This window comes from Drosophila serrata, unplaced genomic scaffold (assembly GCF_035046125.1).
Source record: "Drosophila serrata isolate PLE 108 unplaced genomic scaffold, ASM3504612v1 contig_12, whole genome shotgun sequence".
Taxonomy (NCBI): domain Eukaryota; kingdom Metazoa; phylum Arthropoda; class Insecta; order Diptera; family Drosophilidae; genus Drosophila; species Drosophila serrata.
This window is the reverse complement of record NW_028256910.1, coordinates 190,903-218,611: the sequence shown is the minus strand read 5'-3', so window position 1 is coordinate 218,611 and position 27,709 is coordinate 190,903. Positions and strand designations below refer to the sequence as shown.

The following is a 27,709-nucleotide window of genomic DNA, read 5'->3' as shown; positions in this document are numbered from 1 at the left end:
TTCAATTTAAAATAAATACGATAACTTTATTTATAGTCTTCTCTTTAGCTTTTCAGCTTTTTGCTTCCACTTCGAATCCTTTGGCAGATTCACACAGACACACAAGGTAACAGAAAAAAAAATTTATACATACATTGTTTTATATTAATATATATCTTTATATATAATATATATATATTTATAGATAGTTGTGCGGCATTATCGAGTATCTTTCTAGGCTTAAAGCTAGTAAAAAAAAATCCGGTGCTTCTCTATGATTTTTAGTGAATGGGGATGGTCCTCTCTAGGTTTTGAGGGGGATGGGTAAATCATTGTTTATATACCATTATTTATACTTAATTACGCTTAATTATAAACATTCTATTATGTACAGCCCCTGAACAGGTGTCAGGGTGGGGGTGGCTTTCTGTATTTCAATAGCTTTATTGATATTATTATTATTTTTAGCAGAGAAACTTCTTTAACTCGAACTGATTTGTTTATAATAAAAATGTTTGAAAAACTATGTTATTCCATCTTTAATGGATTAGATTGAAAATATAAAATATAAAAACAGATCTTTTTTGGTTTAAGTTATAGAAGTTTCCCTGACTTTAGGCCCTGTTTCCTTTATTTAAGAATAAGCTGTTCATAAAGAATCAGAAGTTATATATTTTAAGTCTTTGGAACATAAAAATGATTATTTTTGAATATGTACTCAATTAAAATTTAGCTCGAAGGTATGCTATGATAACTCCTTTTTTTACCTCCTTTTTGGCACCTTTTTAATTTAATTAAAATCCATAGAGATTTCTTTTTGGTGCAACTGGGTTTTCAATGCATTATTAAAGATTTCTGTAACATATATCCGAATATTTCGAAAAAAAATATAGTGTTGATCATCAAAAATATTGTGAACATTGATATATTGAAATTTTAAATATTGAAATATTTTGCTTTTGATTTGAAAAATAATCAATTAAATAACAACAGACAAATAAGCTTTAATTTAATTATCTATATTTCCGATTATATTGTTCCGAATATCGAGTATCGATTTCTTGCAACTTTCAATCGATTTATGTATTGAAATATTGATATCTCAATATTTTCAACTGGAAATCGAATTGGAAACAGGACCCTTTTCGTTTTATGATTATTCTCTAAAGTATATATATACTTTATGTACATCTGTCCGATATATTGGTTTATTAAGTTACACATTACATTATTAGCTACAAAAAAAAGGCAAAAAAAAGAATTGTACAGTTCTTGATCCTGCTGCTCGCCTAATTCAGTTCGATGTGCAGGTGCAGCGGTGGGTGTTGATGCGGATGCGGATGCGGATGAGGATGCGAATGCGGATGGACATGGGCGTGTGTGGCAAAGGTGGGCGGGACTGGACGGGTTATCCGACTGGGTCAATAGGGTCGCCACACCGGCGTGAGATCCCCCACGTCCTCCTCCCGTGCGGCCTCCACAACAACGCCGCCAACCTCATTGGAGGACTCCACCACCTGACCATGCTGGCTATGCGATGAATGCGAATGCGGATGGGTCAGGTGCGGCTGCTGCTGCTGCTGCTGCTGCTGTTGCTGCTGTTGCTGATGCTGGTATTGATCCCCCTGATTTCCACCAATTTCAATGCTGGATCGGCCAGTCAGTGAGCTAATGGTCAGCTGCTCACCACCGGTGGCAGAGCCCAGGTACTGCTCCAGCTTCTCGCTGCTGTGCAAATGGAGGTGGATCTGGTTCTGGTTGACCGTGGAGTACAGCTGCGGGTACAGCACCACCGGAGGCGGCGGTGGTGGCGGAGGTGGTGCCGCCGCCTGAGGACCATATTGGGCCGTTGCCGAACAGCTTCCATACTGATAGTTCTGATAACCATTCGACCACGCCTGATTGTAGCCCCCACCGTAGTCCAGCTCCGACTTGGAGGCACTGCCGCCGCCGGCCACGCCCACGCTGCCACTGCCATAGCCCGCCGTCTGGTAGGGATCGGTGGCAAATCCATGGCCATGCATCTCGGGCAGCACGGTGGGCAGGTGGGCGGCATAGTTGCCAGCTTCCAGGGAGTTCGCCGAATCGTAACCGCCGCCAAAATGATTCATCCCCATGCCCACGCCCACCCCTACTCCCATGGTGGCACCGTTGCCGCCCACCGAAACGGGAGCGGCGGCTGGTGGCGGAGGTGGCGGCGGCAAGGCCATCTGGTGTTGCAGGTGGGCGTGGGCGTGGGCGTGATGCGGATGATGGGCGTGAGGATGATGGTGGGCGTGGCTATGGTAATAAGCCGCCGCCGAACTCGATGATCCCGTCCATTCGCCGGCGCCCATCAGATCGGTTTCTGGAAGAGATCAAGGAAGAAGAATTTGATTAGCCAGGAAAAGTTTAAAAGATTACGAAAAAAGTTAACCAGGAAAAAACTATCATACAAGATGATCTTTACGATAAATTAAGTTAACAATCAGTTAAACACCAGTTAACTTTCAGTAAATCTCGATTTATGTCCAGTTTATTATTATTAAAAAGATTCTAATAAACAATAAGATCGGTTTCTGGTAGAGATTAAGGGAAGATGGTAACACAGGAGAAACTATCATAAAATATAATCTATTCAATAGATAAAGTTAACAATCAGTTAAACATCAGTTAACTATCAATAAGCCCCAGTTTATGTCCGGTTTATTATTATTTAAAATCTAGAATCTTATAAACAATCTGATCAGTTTCTGTAAGAGATTAAGCAAAAGAATATGATACACCGAGAAAATTATTTTACAAAGTTTATCTTAATGTTAAGTTAAGTTCACAATCAGTAAAACATCAATTAAATATCAGTTAAACTCTGGTTTGTATCAGGTTTATTGACTGAAAGTAAGCTTATAAAAGGAATGGAATGATCAACATTATCTTCCGGCTAAGAAGTTATTTAAGCGATAACACTCTTCAATTTTAACCGGTAATTTGTTAGAATACCTCAAACATTAACTGGACATTTAAACAACTTAAAACGGCTGAAGCTAATTATTTGCTTAGTACCTCACTTAATCACGAGAGGATTTGTTAGGCAAAGATATAATTCTTAACTGGTATTTAAATATTTCCTCGGCACTGATAAACTTTACCAGGTAAAAGTAATCATTTGGTCAGAAGTTAATTTTAACATAAGAAAATCAAATCTTTTTAGTTGATAGCTTAATCATAAAGAAATATTAACTAAACCTTAAAAGACATTTATTGAGAAAGGTGATCATCCGGTTAGGGATTAAGTACTTCAGAGAGGTAATCGAAAACTATTTCCGTTCTATTTATTAGCTTTTTAAACCCATTAATGCACAACCCAAAGGAAAAGTATATTATATACAAAATGCACCTCTATAAATCCAATGGAAAAAAGGTTTTTCTTTTGATATATTTATAAGATAAAATTAGAGACTATAACCAAACTATGCATATATAGATATATTATACATATTTCCATAAATATTTATACATGCATATATATCTAGGTACTTGAACTACACCTCGGAATAATGCTAAAAAACCACTCAGGGGCATATCGCGAAAAGGCATGGGTAAATGAGTACCAGCTGGGGGCCAATTAACCCTTGATTGCCCCCACTCCACTCAGAGGACCCCTTCAGCAAGTGACATTTTCCAAGTTGTCAGTCGCAAGCGTGGGCGTGGCCGAAAGGATAATTGAAAACATCGTTCCATATGCATGGCAACAGTGGGGGCAGGAGGCATGTGTGTGTGGCACGGCAAGTGCAATGCGGCCTTCCGATGGGGTTAGGTGTGTGTGTGTGTGTGTGGGGTTAAGCCAGGTGAAAAGACGAAAGAAAATTCCAAGACATCGGAAAAGGGGTTTCCTAAGCAACGCAACGCACAGCGGGACATCGCAGCCTCCCAGGAAGGTCTTTGTATATTTTGATTAATTACCCGTTCCCCATGCCGTCGGCCTGCCCGAAAAAGCAGCGACAAAAATGTCGCATAATTAATCAAATTCATTAGAAGCGATAAAAGAAAAATGGCCAGCTATGGGACACAACAAAAAAAAGGAAATATATTAAATTATAAGCTATATTGAAAGCGACAAAGAAACACTTCTTAGGTAGCCATAAAATTTGATTAAACAAAATCGGAGAGAAACCCTTTTTGGTTTGGCAAGTTCCAAGAGCTTGACGGGATTAATACATTAATGAACTATGTTCATTATTTATTTTTTAAGGTATATTGAGTAAGAATTTTCAAAAGAAACAATAAATAATACAGTCAGAAAGAAATTACAACAATTTCTAATTGAAATATATAATTAACAATGTGTTTAACTAAATATATAATAAATATTAACTCTATGAATAGGTTTAAGGTCCTTAAGCAAACGCTTAAGTTATTTTCTACTTTGTTTTATCATTTAAAACTATGAAAATATAAGGAATAATAGTAAAACAATAAATAACCAATGCTAAAGAGTCACACTTTAAATTTAATAAAGCTGTTAAAATACACCCAGAATAATTACACATGAATAAAGAATTTTGTTAATTTATTTTTAGGGTTTTTTGACCACTAAATGTCTTTAAATTTAAAAAATGAAATAAGTAAAGGACAAATAAAGCAATTCACAATAACAACTGTGTAAATCTGTCTTCAACAAAATATTACCTAACTTTCTATTTTCACAGTCTTAAAGTTCTTTGGTTTTATTATTACTATGTATTTATGAAACTAAAAAGATTATTACTTCAAAAATTAAACAACAAAAATAACTGTATAAAAACAACTTTATAAATAAAATTATTTTATTTTTTATCAATTTTTTTGTAACATTTAAAAACCATAAAACCACACCCAAAGGAAAAGTATATTATATACGCAATGCACCTCTATAAATCCAATGAAAATAATGGAAATATTTTCCCTACGCACAACCGAATGAAACCCCTTTTTTTGGAGGGAGGAGAAAACCCATGGGCGGAGCTCTTGGCCAGTAATGAAAGGTAGGAAAATTACAAGTTGCATGCAACTTTTCACCCGGCACTTATCACATTTTAATGTTTCAATTAAGGCGCAAATTGCGTTGCAGCAACAACATGGCTTAAGGCTGTAGGCTGTGCAGGCTGGTGGGGTGGACGCACCGCAAAACTTGGCCAAATGAGGTTGCAATGAAGCGAAACGAACGGGATGAAAGCCAAGTTAGTGAAGTTAGTGGCCCAAAGAAGGGGGGTTGGCAAACAAGGGGCTGCCCACTGGCAAAACACTGTGTGTAATTTGCGTAAAGCACGTGGAATTATGCGCAAATTCCCTTTTGTAAATTACGTATACGCAATGGAAGGGAGGAAGAAATATATACATAATATCCCTTATATATATACTAGTAAATATAAGTTTATATAAAGAGGCCTCGAGGGGTTTTTGCACTTCCCATTGCAAATCCCACGGCTCTGACCGGATATCTTCGATTTTGGCCATATATCCGTTCGACTTGAAGCACTAAGGAGGAAGGAGATGGGGCTTAGGGGGAAGCAAAAAGCGGATGCACTCCGATCAGTCCATCCAAACAGAAACCGCAAGTGTCTGGCTATAGAGGCCTCTGCAAGGAAACTGGCCAAAATTAGGCAACATACCAAGAAGTTGCAATATAATCTTGCAACTTCTTTGGGATCGGAAAGTTTTCAATAAAATCTTTGCAATTGATTATGATGGGGAATAACAAGCATAAAGTTCTAGGGTTTTAATTGTTATTAATGTGTATTTTAATATTAATAAATTTTTAAATTCCCAATGCCAATGCCAGAATAAAATTATTCCATAGTTTAAAATTGGTCATAATAATATAATTTCTATTAATTAATAAAGATCCAAAAATTCAATTTTCAAACGCCAAAATTATCGAAGTTTTTATTAATATATTATTCATAATATTTTCATTTACGAATATGGCATTTACGCTTAACTTCTTAAAGCTATAAATATAGGAAATTACCAATAGAACTAATAAGAATTATGGCACATTTTACATGGAATTTATTTTTAAATATATGAGTGCTAATAAACTCCTAACAATCATTAAAAACTTAAAAATTTTGTACAATAAAAACTACAAAGGAAAAAGGAAAATATTCAAATTTGTCGTATTTTAAATAAAATTTAATTTAATTTTATTTATTTATTATCCAAAAGCAGCAAGGGTACACATTGTAATTGTATCACAAGTCACATAAATATTTGATATTTATAATAAATAATTTAAGCCAATTTATTGGAGATTAATCTATTTTGTATTTAAGAATTTGATCAAAAATAATTAAAAATTAAATAAAATTAATATAAATAAATAAATATTAATATTTTTAGACAAAATATTTCATGCTATGGATGGTTTTATAAATTGTTTTTGAAAAATGTTCCCTGTCACTTTTGTTATTTCAAAAGACACAATTAATGTATAATCTATATATATTGTATGCAACTATATATAATTTTTAAGTATTAATATTTTGTATAAATTTTAGAACCACTTCCCCTTTATTTTTCACAGTGCACAGAAGATATCTGTCGAGTCTTGAAGTAATCTTAATTAAAGTGCGTTGTCTGACTGAAGTTGTGGCAATACTTTTATAGCCTTTTGTTGGTGTGAATAAAGTGGATTTTTCTTGACTTCATTTTTGTTTGTTTTTTTTTTTTCTTGCTTATTTTTGTTAAAGGCATTTCCGTTTTTTTTTTTTTTTTTTTTTTTGTCTTGTTTTTTGTATTACTTGCAGTTGTTTTCACTGCAAAATGGCGGCAAAAACAACAAGTACTCGATACGAAACGGAAGTGAGTTTGCGGTTATTTCGACTCGGGATTGGGATTGGGTTTTTTAAAGACCGAAATGGGGAAATTGATGGGCCAAAGGGGGGGTTGACTGCGGCCATTGGTGGCAGAAAATAAAAGAAAAAAAACTGCTCCTTTTTTTGTAAAGAAATAAAAGAGAGCAAAAAAAAATCAACCAAACCGATGTTGGCTTGCCACAGTTGGCCGTTTTATGGGCCAAAAAGATTCCATTTCAATATGTGTGACATTGTTGCTGGAACACCCGTTACCCCTCCCCCGAAGCTTGCAACCTCCCAATCTCCTCTCCAGCCAGCATCTTGCATCTCCGCAGCTCTGCGGCATCGAGGTGAAGCTGCTGCAACAGCTGCGCAACCGCATTTGGATTGATTTGTGGCCAAAGCTGGGAACCCGCAAAAAAAATACAAAATACCAAACTAACCCCAAACCCAAATATATATACATATGTATATATTTACATATCTGTATATATGATGTACTCTCAACCAGAGTCCCTTTAATTAAATGCAAACACGAATGGAGATGAGGTGTGAGTTTTGGTAACCGACTTTGGAGCAGATGCCAGAATGCATCACAATGTTGGATAATGGATCAGTTGGATCAGAGGCTTCTGACTCTGTCACAGGTGACTGAGCCACGCACTATTAAATTGAGTTATAAATTTATATATTGATAACTATTGCTATTGATCTACTTCTATCACCACAACTTACAACAAATTCCTTGTCATCTTTCCTTTATAATCTTCCCCCTTGCCATAATCTGTACCCAATTTCTTTGAATTTTGCAACGATTTCCGCTGAATTCCACGCTTTGTTGTATAAATTAACAGCTTAAGCGCCACATTTAAATATTTATGACTTAACAGCAATAACAACGACTGAGCATCCAGTTTTTTTCCCCCATAGAGGCTTCATTCGATTCGAATCCGATTCAGAGTTGGTTTTCTCGCTTCGATTCGGGCATTTCCGGTTCCAGCTCTCAAAAAACAAAAAAAAAAAACAAAAAAAAAACGAAAAAAACCAAAGCAAAATAAAACGTATTGCATTTGTTGCTATTATTGTTGCTTTTGGCTAATTGAAAGACGTCGTCGGCCAAGTCAACGATGTGTCATTCCCCATTGACAATGCCCGGTACACTTTCGTGTGTATTTTAACCTCGTTCACATTCAATATTCAACTGCCCCCACCTTTGGATAAAAAAAAAAACCCAAAAAATAAAAGAGTATGTTATTGAGAAAATATAGGAACCATATAGTGGGTACCTCTTATGGACTTTAATATACTTTAATTAATGTAAATAGAACTGATAAGGCCTATTGTCCCAAGAGAAATATGATTATTTTTGCTTATGCATATCAATAAAACGATACTGTGTAGATTTTTCAGGTAACAGTCGATAAATAAAGGAGTAACTTCTCGGTGCGATATAAATATATTCAATAAATCGATAATTATACAAATGTAATCGAGGGATAATTCAATATGCATACCAATGTAATCGGAGGATAAAAAAAAAGGAAATTGAGTAAATTTTTTTGATTGTATCGATATTTTTAAATCAAATTACATATTTTTCGATATTTAAAATTTCAATATATGTATATTTATATATATTTTACAATGTTTTTAATATCAGATATAAAAAAAAAAGATATAGAAACCTATAATTTAGTATATCAAAGCTTTCTATATTTCTTTATATTTAAAATTTTGATATAATAAAGTATACTTTATTTTTCAAATTATATTAAAAATTTTTTGGAAATAAAATAATAAATATAATAATAAATTTTTACAATATTTATACAATATATTTTTAGCAAGATAATAATTATATAGGAACTTTTCTCTCTGTACATGTAAAATCATATATTCCTTATATAGCCTGATGTGCTTGACTCGAATCTCGATTCAATAAATCGATAAATTAGACATCAAGTAGATTAAGTAATTAAGTAGACTTTACTTTAGCAAAAATGTTCAAATATTGATGTTCTTTAATGTAACCTAATCTTTCAACTTTAAAGATCAATTTAAAATAGTCACTTGAAAGAGTTTTTATATAATACATAATAATTATAAAATGTAAACAGTTTATATTTTAAAAGAAATAAAAATCTTCTATTTATGGCCTGGGAAAACACCTAAATATATAGTAAGTAGTTGAACATTTTTTGTATTTTTCTTATTTATTGCCTAGCTTGTTTTGAACTTAATAAAATGTTGGCCAAAATACATGAACTCTTCACTCTACGAAATGACATTTACAATTTATAAATGTAATAAAAATTATAAACTCCATAAAAACTAAAATACATTCCGCAATTCATCTTTACCCCAGCTGAAAGACTCCACCGGAGAGGGCGATACAGAAACATTTCTACATTTATAAATTAATTAGCATAAGCAAAGCCTTTTGGTCTGGGCTTAAAGCGGCTGAGATTCGTCTAGTTCCAAACTGGCCACTGACTCATCCAAGTCCGTGACTCAGTGCCCGGTTCCAGTTAGCCGCGTTATCCAAAATCCCCCTCCGCTCTCTCTCCAAAAATATTGATAAGTTTTTACAGCAGAGACAGGAAAAAATAACAATAAATATTAAAAATCTATAGCAGAAAATGAAATTTTCCATTGTCTGGCAGAAGGAGGAGCTCATGACAACCCAAAAATAGCTCCACATGATAATGGAGATATGATAATAGATCCATCATCTTGGCCAATATTGCAGATGGTTTGGTGTGAACTGGATAAAGCCAACATTTCGGTTTTGGCCAACACAGCGCGTGCTCTGCTTTGGGCCAAGCCTCTGAGGTGGCTAAAATTAGTTCACTGGCTGACTGGATGGATGTGGTTGTGTCTGTGGCTGTATTGGCCACATAATGTCCTCCAAGAAGGTCTCGCATGCGGTTGCCAAATAGGGGCGTGGCATGTGGTTAGAATTGGGTGCCAAAATTAGCAATCAATTGCCTAAGAAGGCAGAGATTCTCTTGAAATCGAAGTAAACAAAAAAGTAGGGAAATATTTCTATTTAAAAATTTACAAACTATAGTTTTTCTACGATTTTATGTTATTCCTAGTATAATAACTTACACATTTCCGTAAGTATCTTAAATCTTCTTTGATATTTTAGCACTCTTGTTCCTTTGCTTTCAAAATGTTTAATAAGTTTTAAGCAGTTTTAGGTTAATTTCTAAGGACTTCCTAAGAATCATTATGCTTTATATAAAATATATATATTTATTAAATTTATTAAATATATATATATTTATATTATACATTCCATCTGATTCCCTCGTCAAACGTCGCTGAACTATTTTTAAGTCTCGGTTTGGGAAAATAAATAAATTAGCAAGTGAATGCCAAAAACAAAGCGAGCCATAAAAATACCGAAAATAAATCAAGATCATTTCGGGGTGAGATGGGGTGTAAGCCAGGTTAATTAACTTAATTAAAACGTTTAGGCAGCCTGGTGCCAGTCAACGAAGATGCACAGACTTACAGACAGCCGGATGGAAAAACTGATGGAGATATCAATACCAAAGTGTGGACAGCTTTCATCGCTAACAACATCATGGAAAGGGTCAATACTGGGAGAAAATTATTGGGAACCATTACATATCATGCCTCTGGGTTTTCCCATTTTTTTAGTAGAGTTAAACTATATAAATCACTTTAAAACAGAGAAGACCACATTGAGTACCAGAGAGGCTCTTCGTCTTTAGAACTCTGGTAAGATCACAGTCCGAGCATCTGTGCAGTTTACCCTTTTATTGAGTATTTTTATGCATTTAAATTTCCATACCCTTACTTATAAATATTTTAAATGAGTGAGGAAGAGAAAGAAATTAAAGTAAATAAATTAATATGCCTCTGCTTTTCCTTCTCAGGTTTTATTCTACTAAAAATCTATGAATCTTCGTGAGCTGTGGTAACTTTGGGATTATTGTCTGATCATCTCTGCAGCACCTTTTACCTTTATGCCTTTATGCATTTAATTTCCTACAGTTTTCACCTGCAAAAATTTTTAAAATTTAAAAAAGAAGGAAGAAATGATTAAACCTATCCCAGAATATGCCTCTTTTGTTTCCTCTCAAGTTGCGTCTTGTAAAAATCTATAAATCTCTAAAAGCCCGAAAGGATTTCCGGTTTTAGACAAGCTTCGGCTAGCTTCGGGAAGCTTCGGCTGGCTTCGTGAGCTCAGGTTTCCTTGAGATCACTGCCTGATCATCTCTGCAGGATTTTCTACCCCTTAATTTAATTGTAAACCTTTATGAATTTAATTTTCTATAGTTTTCACCTTGAAATTTTTTAAAAATATTAAGAAGAAGAAAGAAATTATAACAACACATTAAAAAATGCTTCTGCCTTTTTCTCTTGAGTTTTATGAGCTAAATCCATAAAACCCTTAAAAGAGAGGGACTTTTCAGCTTCGGTTAGCTTCATGAGCTCTTCAGCACCCCATTCCTTAATTATTTCTTTCATATTTCATATTTATTATCTAAGTAAAAAAGTGTAAGAAATCAGAAGCTTACCTTGAATGTGCGGCGCATTTGGCTTATAGACCTGGCAGTCCGAGTTGATTGTACTATTCGGCGATGAGTAATTGCTGCTCAGTTGCTGCACCAGTCCGGCTCCGGGACCAACTCCTACTCCTCCCACTCCTACTCCTCCGACTCCTCCTCCTCCTCCGCCACCGCCGCCGGTGGGCGTGACCGCCACCGCTGCTGCGGCGGCTGCAACAGCAGTAGCCGCTGTGGCCGCCGTTGCCGCAGCCGCAGCGGCTGTTGTGGCAGCCGCCACTTTTGCCGAGCGACGCAGTGTCTCCAGCTCGTGGAGAGCCTTGGGGTAGCCATCGATGTAGGGACGCTGGCCAATGCCCAAGGCGCGGTAATGAGGACCTCCTGTGGGACCTACAGAGGATAAAAGATGGGAGATCCATAAGAAAATGCTTACTAGAAGGATATTGTATAGATATAATAGTCTTAAGATAAGTAACCCCCTTCCTTTATCAATATAAACTCCATTTTGCCAAGACCTTTCCACTTTTTTTGATATTTTTTTTGTGGCAACTCAAGGTAAGCACCAACTGTACTCTATGTATACAAAAAGCATTGCCTTTACAGGTGAGTTTGTATTTGCCTTCGTGTATATAGTATTACCTGCTCTACATGCGATTAACGCTTTAGCGAAGACTTAAAAATGCATTAACAAAATATCAAGAGGGGAAAAAAATTAATTCATATATGCATTACACAAGCTTAAAACTCGATTTAAAAAAATGAGTAAAAAAAAAAAACAACACAGAGAGCGCAAAAAGAGGTTTTCTTTGCAAACCGCAACATTTTCAGGAACCGTAAGAAGCAGACGTTGCCTTCCCTTTACAAGTACATAATATTCATATATTTTTTGTTCTTCTTTATTTTTCAGTCAGTTAAAAACCGGCTGCACTTTTCAAACACCTTACCGAATGACAGAGCCATCAGAAATGGCGTTCATCGGATGTCACACGATCCTCAAACAGAAGAAGAAAGGATCTCCAAATGTACGGATATTATATGGTCACGGGAGAAAAAGAGTCATTAATTTTGGAATCAAATCTTTAAGTTATTTTATGTAACGTTAAAATTCCTTACGGATGTAAGTTAGGCAGGAAATGTGTATGATTTTATGACAATTCTGGTAGTTATATCATTAGAAATGTTAAAATCTGATCAATAACCAAGTTCATCGATGAGGTTTTCCTGCAGAAACTTTTTACTTGTGTACTTATAACATGATCTGTGCCTAATCTTCCCAATATATCCCGTACTTCTAATATATTTATATATCAGCTTTAATAAATAAAACAATATATTAAGCTGTAGAGACAAACATTTTTTTGCCACCATTCACTATTTGTATTTTGATTTCTTAAGAATAAATATCAACTTGATCTTTTAAATCCCAAAACTCCGAATTGAAGGATACAAAATTTTAACAAGAAAGGAAGCTAACTTCGAGAAGCCGAAAAGTTTATACCCTTACAGTTAGGATCATGGATTCGAATCTTCAATTATTCATAACTAAGCCGAAAATACATTAATTTTAAGTTTTTCAACGGCTAACAAATCTGCATACTAACTTTTAAATTTTTTTAAATTCATTTTTTTTGTCAACATTTTGACCATTTCAATGTTGTAATGTTTGTAAAATATTGAAAAATATTAATTTTGAACGGACATAGCTAGATCGACTCGGCAGTTGATCCTGATAAAGAATATATATGATTTATAGGGTCGGAAATGATTTCTTCACTGCGTTTCAAGCTTCTGACTGATATTATAATACCCTCCATGTAATATTTTATTTAAGCTAAACCAGGTTTCAAAATATATTTAACATTCTTTTACATATATTTCTTTCTTTTACATATATTTCTTGCAAAAAATAGAAAACTACAAACACACATTCTGTTGCAATTGAAAATGGGGATTATCTCTTAAATACGATTATGGGCAATTGAGCAGATCGGCTTAGACATTGAGCCCGGCTTAAACACTTGCTTAAATGCCGGGCCAAGTGACTCGGGAAGCGGTAAAAGGAATTACGGACAGCAAACATATGTTGCAAACCATATTGAAACCCAAAACGCAGCAGGGCGGCATTTCACAACTTTCCCCCTTGGGTTTTTCCATAGTTTTCCCATTGTGTTGTGAGTGGTGGCTGGCAAGTGATAATTACTAATTGCCAAAACAATAAGGCCCACTTATGTTTACTATTATATACATTCTTTGAGATGGATTGACACGGAAGAAGGTAAAAACAAAAAAGAAAAAAAAGATGAAATGGAGCGCACTCATTCAAGGATTATTTATATTATCCTGCGAAGTACCTTCTACTGCCTTGGAGTTAATTTAAAGTTATTTTATATAATTTTTTTTACATAAAATAGAAATATATAAAAATTTATAATTTACATACATTGTTTCAATATAAATGTATATAAATATTGCATAAACATTCCCTGAAAGTATTTCATATTACATAAATATGCAATAGTTCAAATAATGATTTGTTAAGTAAACCAATTAATATTTTAATAAATTAAAAACTCAAACTCATTTCCTAATCTTCATAGGATATACTACTCTAAAGCAGCATAAATTTTATATTTAAATATATATTTTAATATATTGTAATTTAAATATTATATATACATTTCTTAATATTTATTGTACATCATAACTTTTCTTTACCATAATCTTACGATTGAAGACTACCACTTACTTGTCTTGGATCGCGGTTCCCGGGGTCCATCGACGGTCACCTTGATGGCTTTGGCATAGGTTGCCACCTGTGGCGGACTCGTGGCCACCGTGATGGTCAGGGTAAAGCTCTTTCCTGCAATAGATGCACAAAGGAAACGGGTATCACAAGCGGCACATGCTAAAGGGAATTAGAGAATGGTGCAAATGCGGGAATTGAGTCGTAAATGTCCTCCGAAGATTTACACAACGAACTCACTGGTCTGCTACCGAATCAATTTGTGGCTCCGAAATTACCAAAAAAAAAAAGAGGAAAACCAAACCCCTTTTCAGCTCGAGGAGCGAACACGCGTCGTGTGTCTACCCCTTTTAATAACTGCCTTTTCTTCGGGTCTTTCGGCGAAAGTGTGAGTTTGTGGTCTCAGTGACCTCGGTAACCCGCACAGTTATCGTTGTGAATTTTGGTATGCGGCATCCCTATACTTTACTCTGATGGATAGAATATGTTTTGGTCAGGATAATATTCAAAGAGACAAACTAAACTCAGTGAACAGGTTAGAGTTGTATTTACGAATTTTGGTATGTGGGTTACTTATGGTTTACTCTGATGGATTTATCGGTTAGAATATTAATCAGAAAGACAAACTGATCTCATTGAACTCAGTAATGGTTGGAGTTATCTTTAAGAATTTTGGTATGTGATATTTTCAAATATTTAAAGTAACTTTTAGACAGGTTAGAATTAGATTTAATAATTAGTAAGAATTATAATCTGACAGACTGACAAACTGATCTCAAGGAACTTGGTAAGTATATGAGCTATCATTTTGAATTTTGGTATGTGACATTATAAATAATTAACTCAATTCTTAGCCAGGCTGGAACTGAATTGTATTAGTATAACTTGTATAAAGAGCATATTATTTAATTTCACTTCTTATAATAACTCACATTTCTAAGATTTATTCATAAGAATAATAGTGTTTGAATTGAATATAGGTATCACCAACTTCGAGACAACAGTTATTAAGCCTGGCGGTGCAATTTATTTGAAACTCTTGACATAAATTTGGTTTATCCCGTGGTAATGGCTGACGCCAAAGTTGCTTTCGTGAGTGCACATAAAATGAGTAAATGTTGCAACCTGTCTTCCGCCCAGCCACGCCCCCATGGCCAACGCTCTCAGCCTGTATTTCAGTATTATTTAATACTTTTTGCATATTTCTTCCTCAGACAGAAGCAACATTGTGGCCCAAATGAGTTTATTTTTGGGCTTGACCTTATGTTTGCACTATTTATGGCCATTAAACTAGACACCGTTTGAAGCGTCTGCCAACTTTTAACCTGTGGGGGCCACATCAACGTTTATCGATTGCAAAATACTGAAATGAATTTCGTTTATTTTTTTGTATTTTTTATTCCTGCTGTCTGTCTGGTCAGTGTGGAACTGCAAACAAAGCTACATGCATATAATTAAACACCCACAAAGCGACAATGTTGTTGCGGAAACAGGTCCAGCAATAGGACCAGATGCGATAGAAGCAGAAGCAGGAGCAGGAGATGGAGCAGTAGCAGGAACAGGAACAGCAAAGCGGAGACAGAGCCGTCCCAACTAACCGCAGAAACCTCAGTCGCATCCCCAGTTCATCTATAGTGCCCACTCCCTCGCACTGTTCCTCGGCAGGCGAGCGTATGAGAGGGACAGAGTCATGCACAGAGGGAAATTAGTAGCAAGTCATTTTAAAATTTATTAATAACTTGAAAACAGACAGGTTAAATTCCCAAAACAAACGTGATGCATAAGAAGCATTCCTTAAACTCAGCTGAAGACCTATACCTAATTTTTTTACAAAAATGTACTTATAGCTTATTTAAATTATTAAATGTATATTGTTATGAAATTTCTTTTAATATAAAATTTCGTATACATTATTTTTTTCTGTGTATTTCTACAATGACAGAGCGGTAGGGTTAATAGGCCCAGACTTTGAGAGCAAGTCATACTTGATGAAAATTGCATTTAACTTTTAATTGAGAACTCTGACTGTTGGCAGGACAAACGAGGTAAAGGGGATTTATTTTCCAGAAAAAAAATCTAAGGAAAATTCAATGTGAACTAGAAAAGTTTAAATACCTTCTGGGAGCTTAACGTGAAAAATAAAAAACAAAAAAAGGAAACTAACTTCAGGAAGACAAAGTTTATAAACCCTTGCAGATTTAAATTTAATTAAAGAAGCGAGTGGAAATTCAATTATAACTAAGACTTTAATTTTCGAATTCATTAAATCGATATTTTACAATATTTTTATGTGACAATTTTATCGACACATCAAAATTTCAAAACTCACAACTAAGCAAAAAAAGAATTAATTTAAATTCGGAAAGTTATTCTATGTTAGTTTTTATTAGGTTAATAAGTCTTGCATACTAATTATAAAGTTTTAAAATTTTGTCCAATTTTTGAAAATTTTAATGACCCCCTTATAAAATTTTGATAAAAAATGGGAAACAAATTTGTTTCTCCCGGAGATGGCTAAATTGACTCGGCTTTTGATGCTGATCAAGAATATATATGATTTATAGAGTCGGAAATGATTCCTTCACGCCGTTAGAAGCTTCTGATTTAAATTATAATACCCTGCAAGAGTAAATACAAAATATATATCATATAAATTTACATAATAAATTGTTCAAAAAATATTTATTCAGATTCAAAAAAAGTAAAGAAATTTGTGTCTCTTTAAATTAATGATTCATAATTATTAAAATGAAGTTCAATCATATACTTTAAGCTTTATTATCGCTTTAATTATTCAAAAATCATTAATTCTTATCTAAATTATAAGAAATTTATGTCTTTTTTAGTAAATTAAGCAAACTGCTTCAATTTATTTTAATAATTCATATATTTAAAAACCCAAAACTTACTTTTTTAATTTTATAATATTAAAAAAGGTATAAAAATGACTTGTTTCGCTTGCATCTTCCAACAGATTTCTTCGACTTCAAACTAGATACAATGAAGGACTGACGGCCTCGGCTACAAAATATATAATTGAAGGCTTTGATGAGTTCATTAACCGAAACCACGAACGAGAGTGGAGATAGCTGAAATGGCCATCAGTTAGAAAGCGTTTTGGACCCTCGAAATGTCTTCATTATTATTGAGTATAACCCGAAATTGTTGCCATGTTGCGTGAGCTCGCCTTTTTTTGGGGGGAAGCTCATTTTCGGCCAAAAAGAAAGAGCCATCGAGAGGTGAACTCAAATTAATCAAATGCCGCCAGAAGAAACTGTTAAATAGGCCTGGTCTCCTTTTTCTCCTTTACTCATTTTTCAAAAAAATCTGGTGCCACAAAACTGGAGCATCGTATGTAAAAGTTCGTTAGAGTAATTGGAAAATGTTATTGCTGCCGTTCGGCCAATGCCTCTGACTCTGCCTCAGCCTTTGTCTTTGTCTTTGACGCAATGATAAAATATCGGACTACACGATCCACTAAAGACCCCCAAAATGGGAGCGATAATGGCCGTAATGGGCAAAGATTGGGTTCGGACCAGACTCTTGCTCCAAATTAGTCATCATCAATGAACAATGCCCATGGGTAGCATCACAGCTCACGCACTTGGACAGTCTCCCTATATTATATATATATATAGTATAGTGGTACATATACGTCATACACGGATCTAAATATATATTTACAGTCATGAGGCATCGGTTCACCAAGCGATAAGGGTCCATGACTCTGTGGGAACCGAGAGGTTTTGGCGATAGCCATTCCCCTTGATAAGGTTTGGAACTACATACTACGACTACGAGCATATGGAGCATACGGATTGCATAACATTTTTTGAATGGGAACTTAAGCCAGGCAACCTTTCCCAGGGAAGTCGACATTGACATAGATATCGGCATCCGATATCTTCTAGGGCTAAAGCACTCGAAAGTTAAAAGAGTTCCCAGCCTGATATTGGTGGAATATTGTGGGTAGTACATATATAGGAGGAAGAATATTCTCTATAAGAAAGATCTTTAATTGGTATTTCTCAAAGAGTTTTTAGTAAAAGTTGGGTACCCCAAATCTAAGAATATTCTCCATAAGAAAGACCTTTAATTGCTATTTTTGAAGGATTTTTTAGTAAAAGCATAGTACCTTAAATCTTAGATATGTATTTATCAGGAGTACAAAAAGTTAGGAGCTTTAAATATAACCCTCATTATTATTTTATAAACAAAGTTTAGAGTCTTAGACTCTGAATATATTAAGGTATTTATAGGTCTTCAATTTTATTATGTAAACCAGTGTTGCAGGAGTCGGGAATCATTAAATGGAATCGTTCTATAAAGCGTTTATAAGGACCCTTGACACAATGCGTTATTCCTAACAGGTCAAACATTTCAATCAGTTTTATATATAAACCCATTAAAAGACCTAATATATTTTAATTTTAGATTACAATTCCTTTATGAATTTTTCATAAAAATTAGTTTTTTAGATATATTTTCCTGAATTTCAAGTCTCAGTTTCTGTTTATTAAGCAATTGTTTTCCTGAATATTTCAAATATTTATCCTATTAACCTCTGTCATCGCCCCATGCCAAATAAATAAATAAAAAACCTGACATTCAACCACTAAGTCGGATCAGGGACCTCATCCTATAACTCCAACCCCATCTCCATTTCGTCCTGTTCAAGTTTATCGGTATCGCGCAACCCTTTCCCTAACGAATCCTGATGCGACTTATGAATTCCTGTTTGGCGCGTGTCCTTCATTTGCTTTGTTTTCACATTTTAATCCCCTCGTCCGGGGCAAAGTCAAGTCCTTTGATATGATAGGAAGAATGATGATTGTAATATCAATGCTGGTAATTAAGCGGACTAATAAGGATAAGTCCCCAGTGTCCAGGCTCTAAAATGATCCATGTCCGAATCAGACTCTAATGCAGATTTTTCCATTTCGACTTTTATGGGAAAGCAGGGGGAAAATTAAAAATATGTCGACGCATGCCATGTCCAGGACCAAGAGGCGATAAATTGCCACGCCCCACCACCATTTAATAAAGCCATCCTCCCCCCCCCCCTGCTCCTCCTTTTTGTTAAAAAAAAAATAAAATCCAAAGAAAAGGGAAACCAGAAAAAAAAGGAGAGAAAAATACAAAGCTTGAAGCCAATTGTAATGTTTGATACCCTTTAATGAAGCTATAGTCTATATTAGTTTTTCATAAAATATATTTAATTAAATTTAAATCTGAACCTTATTTGAATTCATTAAACTTTGTTCACTCTAAATTAGAAACCTTGGCCTTACTTTTAGCTTATATAACGCAAGAAATTTTACTATGTTTTATTTTAGCAGAAGGCACCTATTAAATAAATTTCTTGGCATTGGTTACGCTATTAAGGAATATTTTAACGTTGGTCATACTGTAAAGGAACCGTTTTATTACTTGATATCCCTTTAATTGCTTTTTTTAGAAAAACGCAGCTCTTTACTGATTTTATTCGAAGTTCCTTACTCGTTTTTATTATTAGTTTTGCTCAAGTTCTTGATAAAGATTTAATCTTATCTGTTTTAAGCTTTTCATTGAAATCTCTAATAAAAGCTGGGTATTAAGCTGTCCATCCTTTTAGGACTAACTACATCCAGAATACAGATATTCTTGCTAACTGTGTGCTTCTTTCTGCCCCTTGACATTGTGATGGTTTCGCTCGCTTTGTCATCTAATCAGAAATCGCCGCATGATGTCCGCGGATTCAGACTCAGTGGAGATGGAGATGGGATGGACATGGACATGGACATGGACATGGGGATGGAGATGGAAGGTGGAGCCGGAGCTGGAGATGGAGCTGGGGGCGTGACCATTAAATGAAGTGAACTGCCGTTGACAATTTGGTCAGCGCTTATGCTCTTACATCATTAGCTTGTTATTTGCATGCGCCATGGACATGGACATGGCCATGGACCTTTTTGTTTTGGGCGGGGTCATTGTTGTAATTATTTTGTTTTGGCCCCTTTTGCGGCACGAGCCGTCAATTTGCAAGGCGGGGAGGGAGTTGGACTTGACTTAGGGTCGCTCTCAGAACAGTTGCAGCTAATTAGCCAACTGCTGCTGCTGCTGCAAATTCTATGCACTGCCACCTTAATTGTGGGTTCAAATCGATTATACCAAGATACCAGAGGCCCAAACATTGCGTGCCGTGCCCAGTCCCATCCCATCCGATCGGAGCCATTTCCATATGGAACGGAACGGAGCGGAAAGGTGCCCAAGTGTTGCACATCGCACATCGCATGTTGCATGTTGCCCCGAGGACAGCGCCAACTGCAGCCTAATGTGACGACTGCTGTACCATTGATCCTGTCCTGACCCGTTCCGTCCTGTCCCGTCTTGTTCTGTCCTGCCCTCTCCCTAGCCTTTTTCATTGATCCATTGAAGTCAGGGAAAGGAAGGAAGGCATTAGCGAATTATGGGGGCTAAGAACTTTTGGCATGTCACTCAATCAATGCACTTCCGATCCAGTTTGCTGCCAAAAAAAAATAAAAATCAAACCTCATTCTTGTAAGCCTCTCCGTTAAGTTAAAAGTTCATTTTAGCCTTAAGCTGGCCAAGAATTGAAGCAAATAACTTGCATACAGAATATTTAACAATATAATATTCATTTTTCCTATTAATTTTAACACAAGCGATTGTTAATTAATGTTCCCATATAATTCCTTAGTCATAATTCTGGGATAAATTTCTCGTAATAATATTTTAATGTTAGATGTTGATTATCGGTATTCCTTTTAATTTCTTGCATTCCTTTCCTTTGAAATTTCTTTTATAATTTCATTCCTAAATATATATAATTTTAAAATTAGAGGCAGAGGATAGAGTTTACCTTTCAATTCCCAAGACATAATTCCGGGACAACTCTTTTATTAATATCATCTTAACATATGATATCGATTAGAGGTATTAATTTTAATTTTTCACTTTCCTTTATTCCCTTACAGTTTCCTAGACAACTCTCTTAATTTCCTGTTAACATTGGTGAACAATTTATTCCTTAGTTTTCTCTCTTCATTTTCCTTTTCATTTCATCACTTAATATGATGTTATCATTATATACCCGGGAAGAGTAAGCCTTGGTTTTCCATTATTTTTTCAAAGACATAATTCTTTAACAACTTCCATCCAAATATACTCTTAACTTTAAAGATTAATAATTACGTTTCCATTTGCTTCCCTTCTATTATAATTTCACGCCTTAATATCATCTAAAAATTAGAGATCGATGATCGCATTTCCCTTGTAATTCCCAAGTCATAATTCTGCAATAAACTCACCTCTTCCACTGCGTCCCACAAATCGCAGATCATTGAACTTGGCCACATCGTTCTTCATCTGGGCAGTGCAATTCCGTAGCTCCGCACAGCAGTTCTCATCGTTTCCAGCCCGTATGGTGACGTAGGTGCCATCGCCCACCTCCGCCAGGGCGACGACCTTGAAGGCCAGCGGTAGCGTCTTATTGGAGCGCCAATGGGAGGGCAGGGCGGAGCACAGGAAGTACGGATTGCTCGTGCGCACTGGAAAATACGGGAAAAAAAGCGGAAAAGCGAAAAGCCGGTTAAAGGTTAGGTGGCAATAAATTAATCACACTTTGTGCAAAAATGCTCAATAATTTATAGTTTATGGCAGTCCATAAATATCAATCAACAGAGTCCCAGAGTCCTAGAGTCCTAGAGTCCTAGAGTCCTAGAGTCCTAGAGTCCTAGAGTCCTACCGTCCACAGTCCACAGTGTCCTTTGGCCGCCATCCGGCGGTGCATAATTAATTAATGAGTGAGGGCATTTCATCAGGATTGGCCCCGGAGGAGGGTCCACAGATGACGTTTGACATTTGACCCGGTGTCGAAAGTGGAACAGAATGCGCCACAAAGCTGGCTGACAGCCCAGTGGGGCAGGGAGCAAAAGGGGGGGCTTGATAAATGATTTATAGACTCATGTCTGTTTTTACCGGGACAATTATTTGAAAATCTAATTGAGATAATCATTAAATTTAATTGCTAAAAGAGCCAAAGAGCTGGCTAATAAATTTAAAGGTTTGCTTTTTGATATTTTAGATATTTAGCTGGTAATGTAATCCTTATTCCTTATAATTTATTTGTTTTTGTTTAATATATTATTTAAATATTTAAACTATAGCTGTAAATCTGCTTAGATTTGTTGTTCAATCAGCTCCTTTTTAATTAAAAACCTAAAGACAATAGAAAGCCCATAGAAGCAAGTCTAGTCAAAAGTAACTCTTGTTTACAGACTCCTTGTCGTTAAAATCATTTTACTAATAATGTAAATAACTCTAATCTTAAAAATCTAAACTATATAAATATTTATATTCATTCTAATATTTGTTTCAAGTCTCTGGTAATGTCCTGAGATCTCTTGCAACACGATATCGAGGCAACGGCGATCCATTCACCCGTTGACTTCATTGAGCACAAGTTATGAAAGGATACAAAAAATTTTAAAAATATATATAGAAAAGAAAAGAAGAAGCATCCGTGTGGAGAATGGGGGTAACCAGTTCCCAGTTCACCAGTGATCAGATTCGAACTTGGACTCGGCTTTCAGCCAGAAAAGGGAGCGATGAGCTCGGGGGGGGAACCTTTCATTAGCAGCTTTCGCTTTGGGTCATTGATATCGTCCGTCGGTGTATCTGGTCGCATTCTGCGAGAGTTCACCAGGCTATACAGAAAAAAAATATAAAAGAAGACTCGTGCGTTGATATCAATAACAATTATTGATATCAATTTACGCATACTCCGACGCGGCCCTCTCCCGTCATCGTCATCGTCTTCGGGAATCCGATAATGCTAAATACAATCACGATCGCGATGAGGAAGCCCCAGAAGTGCATTGTGCAAGGATGTGGCAAAGAATGTGTGATCCGCGTTTCAGGCAGGGTTATCCAACAGATACTCTCGTATGTATCTGTATCTCTACCGATCAACACTATCTTGAACTTGGACACGAGCTAAACGTATTTAGTTGTTGCTTTTTTTTGATGGAAACTAAAGAGTGATTTAGCACGAATCTAAACTCAATATTTAAATCTATGTATATTAGCTGTGTAAAGCTTAGAATTGCTAGAAATATTAATTAATTCTTTAAGTTAATACCCCATTTCCCAAAAAAGTATTATTTTAGAATTATTGAGATCAGACAACACGAAAAAGGATAACAATAACTCAACAATAATATTGGTTTATTTAAAAGAAATCTGTGACGTTAACTCTTGAAAAATAGATTTCATAGAATTTAGATTTATCTTTAATCATCATATTACTTTATCTAATAAAAGGGAAATGTGAATTAAATTACCATCAAAGAAATGAAAAAGCTTAAAACAATTATATAAAACATTATGAAAAATTTAATAAGTATTTTAGAACAAAGAAAATCCATATTTTACCATATAAAAATAATATTTATAGAAATTGACAATACGTTTTTATAAAAAATGATCAATTTTAAGATCAAATTGATAGTTGTAAAAAACCTAAGTCTCCTAAATTAATGTAGACGAAAGGATTATGTACTTAAAATGTAATTAATATTTATCAATATGTATCAATAGCATATAAAATAAATATTTATCTATTTTGGCAATGTTTTGGTATAAAAATAAGATTTAGTTCTTAATTGAGATAGAAATTAAAAGCCAACTTCTCAATAAATTTCAAAATTGTATTTATAATATCACATTCCTAAATTTAATTCCGATACTTAGTCATAAAAATTAGGTATTTATCGTTAATGACATAATACATACATATGGAATAAAACCATGTAGATAATTCTGATCGAAATTAATGGCAATCTGCTATATGAATTTAAAAAGCTACATATATTAAATGTTACATTCTTAAGAGAAAAATCTATACTTTATTATATTAATTATGTCTTTATCGATATTAGTATTACTTGTATGTAAGAAATAAGATCAACATTGTAATTGTGATCAGAATCAATGACAAACTCCTATATAAATTTAAAAAACGTGAAATTTTACATAAACAAATGGCTTTTCGATATTAAAAAGGATCTAACTGGTATACCATATGGAAGAAATTCGATATCTTGGCATATCCAAATGATATTTATCGATATCAGTGTTTTTAGTTTATGTAAATTCTTGTAATTTTCTATTTTTAATTATCATAATTTATATAGCTCCACTCACCTAGTTCACCGGGATGCTCCTGTTGACGCTTCTGGACCAATCGCTCCATCCACAACAGATCCTGATGCACCGCATTATTGTTATTATTATTATTGTTATTGTTGTTGTTATTGCTGTTGCCGGCGCTGTTGTTGTTATTGTTGCTATTACCATTGCTGGTGGTGCTGCCGCTGTGTCCACTGTGAGCAGTGCCATTGCTAGCACCACCGGTGGGTGAACTACTGCCCACACTGGCGCTGCTAGACACAGCCAGGACCTCGGAGGCAGTGCCTCCTGCACCAGCGGTGGCGGTGGTGGCTCCCTGACCGGCCGCTGCACCCGTTCCCGCTCCCACAGCTGTGACCGCCACGGTGCCCTTGAAGTCACCGGTGGTGCTACTCCAGCCATTGCCCGTTGGCGAGGCAGACGATGAGGTGACCATTGCGGGCGGATGTGAGGCAGCCGGCGGATATGCACCGCTATACGGCTGCACGGGATGATACGGCGAGGGGGCGTAGGGAGCGTAGTGATGATGCAGGTGATGGTGATGATGGCCACCGACACTGACTCCGCCGACGCCGATGCCGCCGCTGCCGATGCCGCCGCCACCGACACTTGTGCCGCCCAAGCCGTTCAAGCTGCGAGCGAGGCGGCCGGGACCGGCGATGCTGACGGGCGCCACAGTGGCTCCGGATGATGAAGAATCCGCTAGGGGTTCGCCTCCGCCTACGCCCTCGCCCTCGCCCTCGCCTCCGCCCGTATGGCTATGATCCGCTGGAGGCGTCTGTCTGTCCTGTCTGGCTGCCACCAGGAGCGGCAAATGCATTCGTTGCGTTGCCGGATCTGGCGGTGGCGCTTTGATCCGTTTCTCTCAGTGTGTGCGTGTGTGCGGGTCGCAAATCGCGGATCGCAAGGTCTGGAGTTTATCTCGGTGGCTCTGGCAATGGCGGTGTCCTTTGTTCACTCATCAATAAACTCTAATCTCTGGAGGAGTCACAAAAAAAAACCAAAACAAACAAACAAATAACTTAACAATTGAATAAAGTCTAAAATCTAGATCTTTGGATACATGATCATAATCACAATCAATAAGGAAATAGTTCATCCTTAAACTAAGTAAATAAGTTTTGTTATTTTAATATGAATAATATTATTATTTTGTTAAAGGTTTTTTTTATGAATTGTTTATATATATATATATTTGTACTTTCTGCATAAAGATAATGTTTGCAGATTTAATGGTAAATCTAGCCTCTGAATATATCCATTTATATCCCTGAGCTTCAGGTAAACTAAAGCACATAATAATTTATAGAAACTAATATTTTACAGAAAATACAAATAGAAAATGATATAAACAAAGTAATGAAGGTAACATTTATCAATCGGAAAAGTTTAATGAAATATAATAGTATTATATTATTTTCCTATACAAATTAAACGAAACAAATATTAATTTATTTAAAATATGAAAAAAGCCATGGAATTAATATTTATTTTAAGTTCTTATTCTCTGTTTGATTATTAATATTTTCACTTGTTTATTTACAATACAAATTATGCGAAATTGTATGGAAATTTAAAAACATTTTTGAATAAAAAATATTTTTGACAAGTGACAATATATTTTATTAATACCAAAAATAACTGAAAGTTAATTTAAAACGAATGAAATTGTAGCAAAATTTGTTGAATCACTGTTTTAATTTTGAATATCTATTTTATATTGCCTTCAAATTTAATCACGCAAAATGTAATCCACATCATTTTTAAAAAATATACATTCTTTCAAATTATTTCAATTAAAATGCCAAAGAACTCAACAAAATTATGAATTAATAAATTCTTAGACATTTAAATTTAAAAAAACACTCATTATTTATTCATTTCCATCACTTTACATTATGACTAATAATATAAATATAAATTTGATATTTGTCATTGCTTTCTTTTTTGATCCATAAATAAATTTCTGTCTTAATTTCCCTAGATAAAATAGATTACTTATTCGATTGAACTTAAACTAAAAAAAAACCCAAACTGATGTTGTAATTCCCGCAACGTCATTATCTGTTTAATAATATTTAATTTATTCCGGGGATAAGCACAAAATCTCAGCTTTTCGATGTATTTTTTGCTGCCTACTTAGAGGCGCCTCTGGGGGGGGGGCTCTAGCTCTTTTTTCCACTTTGATAAATTAGTCACAGAAATTAGCATTGATGCTTTTGTTGCTGTTTATTTCGAGCATGCTTTGACCAGATGATCCCTGGACTTGATTTGATTAGTTAATTGTTATTGTTTGCACTTCACTTTGCCCAAAATAAAAGTATTCATTTATTGTTTTGGCACTGAATGAATTTCTTTTTTATTGCTGGACGGTGGACGGGCCTTCTTTTTGGTTTAATTTGGGGGTTTTCGTTTGTTGTTATTATTGAGTATTAATAATCATTGTTTTTTTATAATTTTTTAAGAACTTTTTAACTGGTGTTAATTTGTAAGACATATATAAAACATTAACTTAAAAAGTTTACATTCAAAATAATCATAAATGTTCTGGCAACTAATTTATATACATAAAATTTTACATATTTGTTTATTTATTACATTTATGGATTTCCTTATTAATGTTTAATACATAATTATTTTAGTTTTTATTGTTATTATTTAAAATAACATAATAAGCCCACTTTGTTTATGTTTACATTTTGTTTACGCTTTATTTTCAACCATTGTTTAAACTTTTGTTCAAAATTGTGATGAAATTTAAGTTCTGATATTGATTATTCTCAAGAGTATTGAATTTTGGCGCGAACTTTGACTTTATTTTTCAATATTAAAACACTTACACACTGTTTTTCATTAGTTTTATTTTGGCATCAGTTTTTGCATTGAACTCGTAGGCCAAACAACAACAACAATAAAAAAAAAAGGAGTAGTAACACGAGAAACGTTAAGGCGCTTTTTATTCTGAAAAGTTCAAAAACTGTGTATACAATGCAAAGAATAATGCTCGCGAGTCGTAATCTAAATCGTAACTGAATCCGACTTTTAACTTTTAACTGCGGCGGCGGCTTGAGCAGAGCCGAACGCTGCCGAATGGCTAACGAACGAACGAAGCCGAGCTCCAGTCGAGTCATAAAGTCGCATCCGTTCGCTCGCTCTCTGCCAGAGCTCTCTCTTATCCAGTCGGTGTGTGTGTGTGCTATTGGAGAGCGGCTTACCGTTATGCACCGCCCAGCCTTTGATTGGCTAGCCATTCATGTTGGTGGCAGTGGTGCAGGTGGCACGTGGCCAAAAACCTGCCCCATTGGTGGAGCCTCTTGGCCGGTGCCCGTGTCCGTTACTCCACCGGCAAGAGAACCAATGCCGCCGCGTGGGAGGAAGGGAAAAGGAAGGGAGCGAGCAAGCGCTCTTTAGTCAGCCTCTCTTTGGATTCGTCAGCCAGA

General features: G+C 35.4%; 1 protein-coding gene across 2 annotated transcripts; it reads right to left on the bottom strand.

Annotated features, from left to right (window-relative positions):
• lz (lozenge) lies at positions 1-27,300 on the bottom strand. 2 transcript variants are annotated; one of them, XM_086828057.1, is made up of 6 exons: positions 27,110-27,300; positions 24,285-25,247; positions 21,389-21,628; positions 14,082-14,195; positions 11,348-11,725; positions 1-2,326 (listed from the first exon to the last, which is right to left on the bottom strand). In XM_086828057.1, exons 2-6 carry the CDS (start codon positions 25,087-25,089, stop codon positions 1,401-1,403), a joined length of 2,463 nt encoding a protein of 820 aa, XP_086684183.1. In that variant the 5' UTR covers positions 25,090-25,247; positions 27,110-27,300; the 3' UTR covers positions 1-1,400. The 2 variants fall into 2 exon arrangements, with proteins under 2 accessions (XP_086684183.1, XP_086684187.1); XM_086828061.1 differs by lacking the exon at positions 27,110-27,300 and having other exon boundaries at positions 24,285-25,281.
• Between the last annotated feature and the right edge of the window lie 409 nt (positions 27,301-27,709).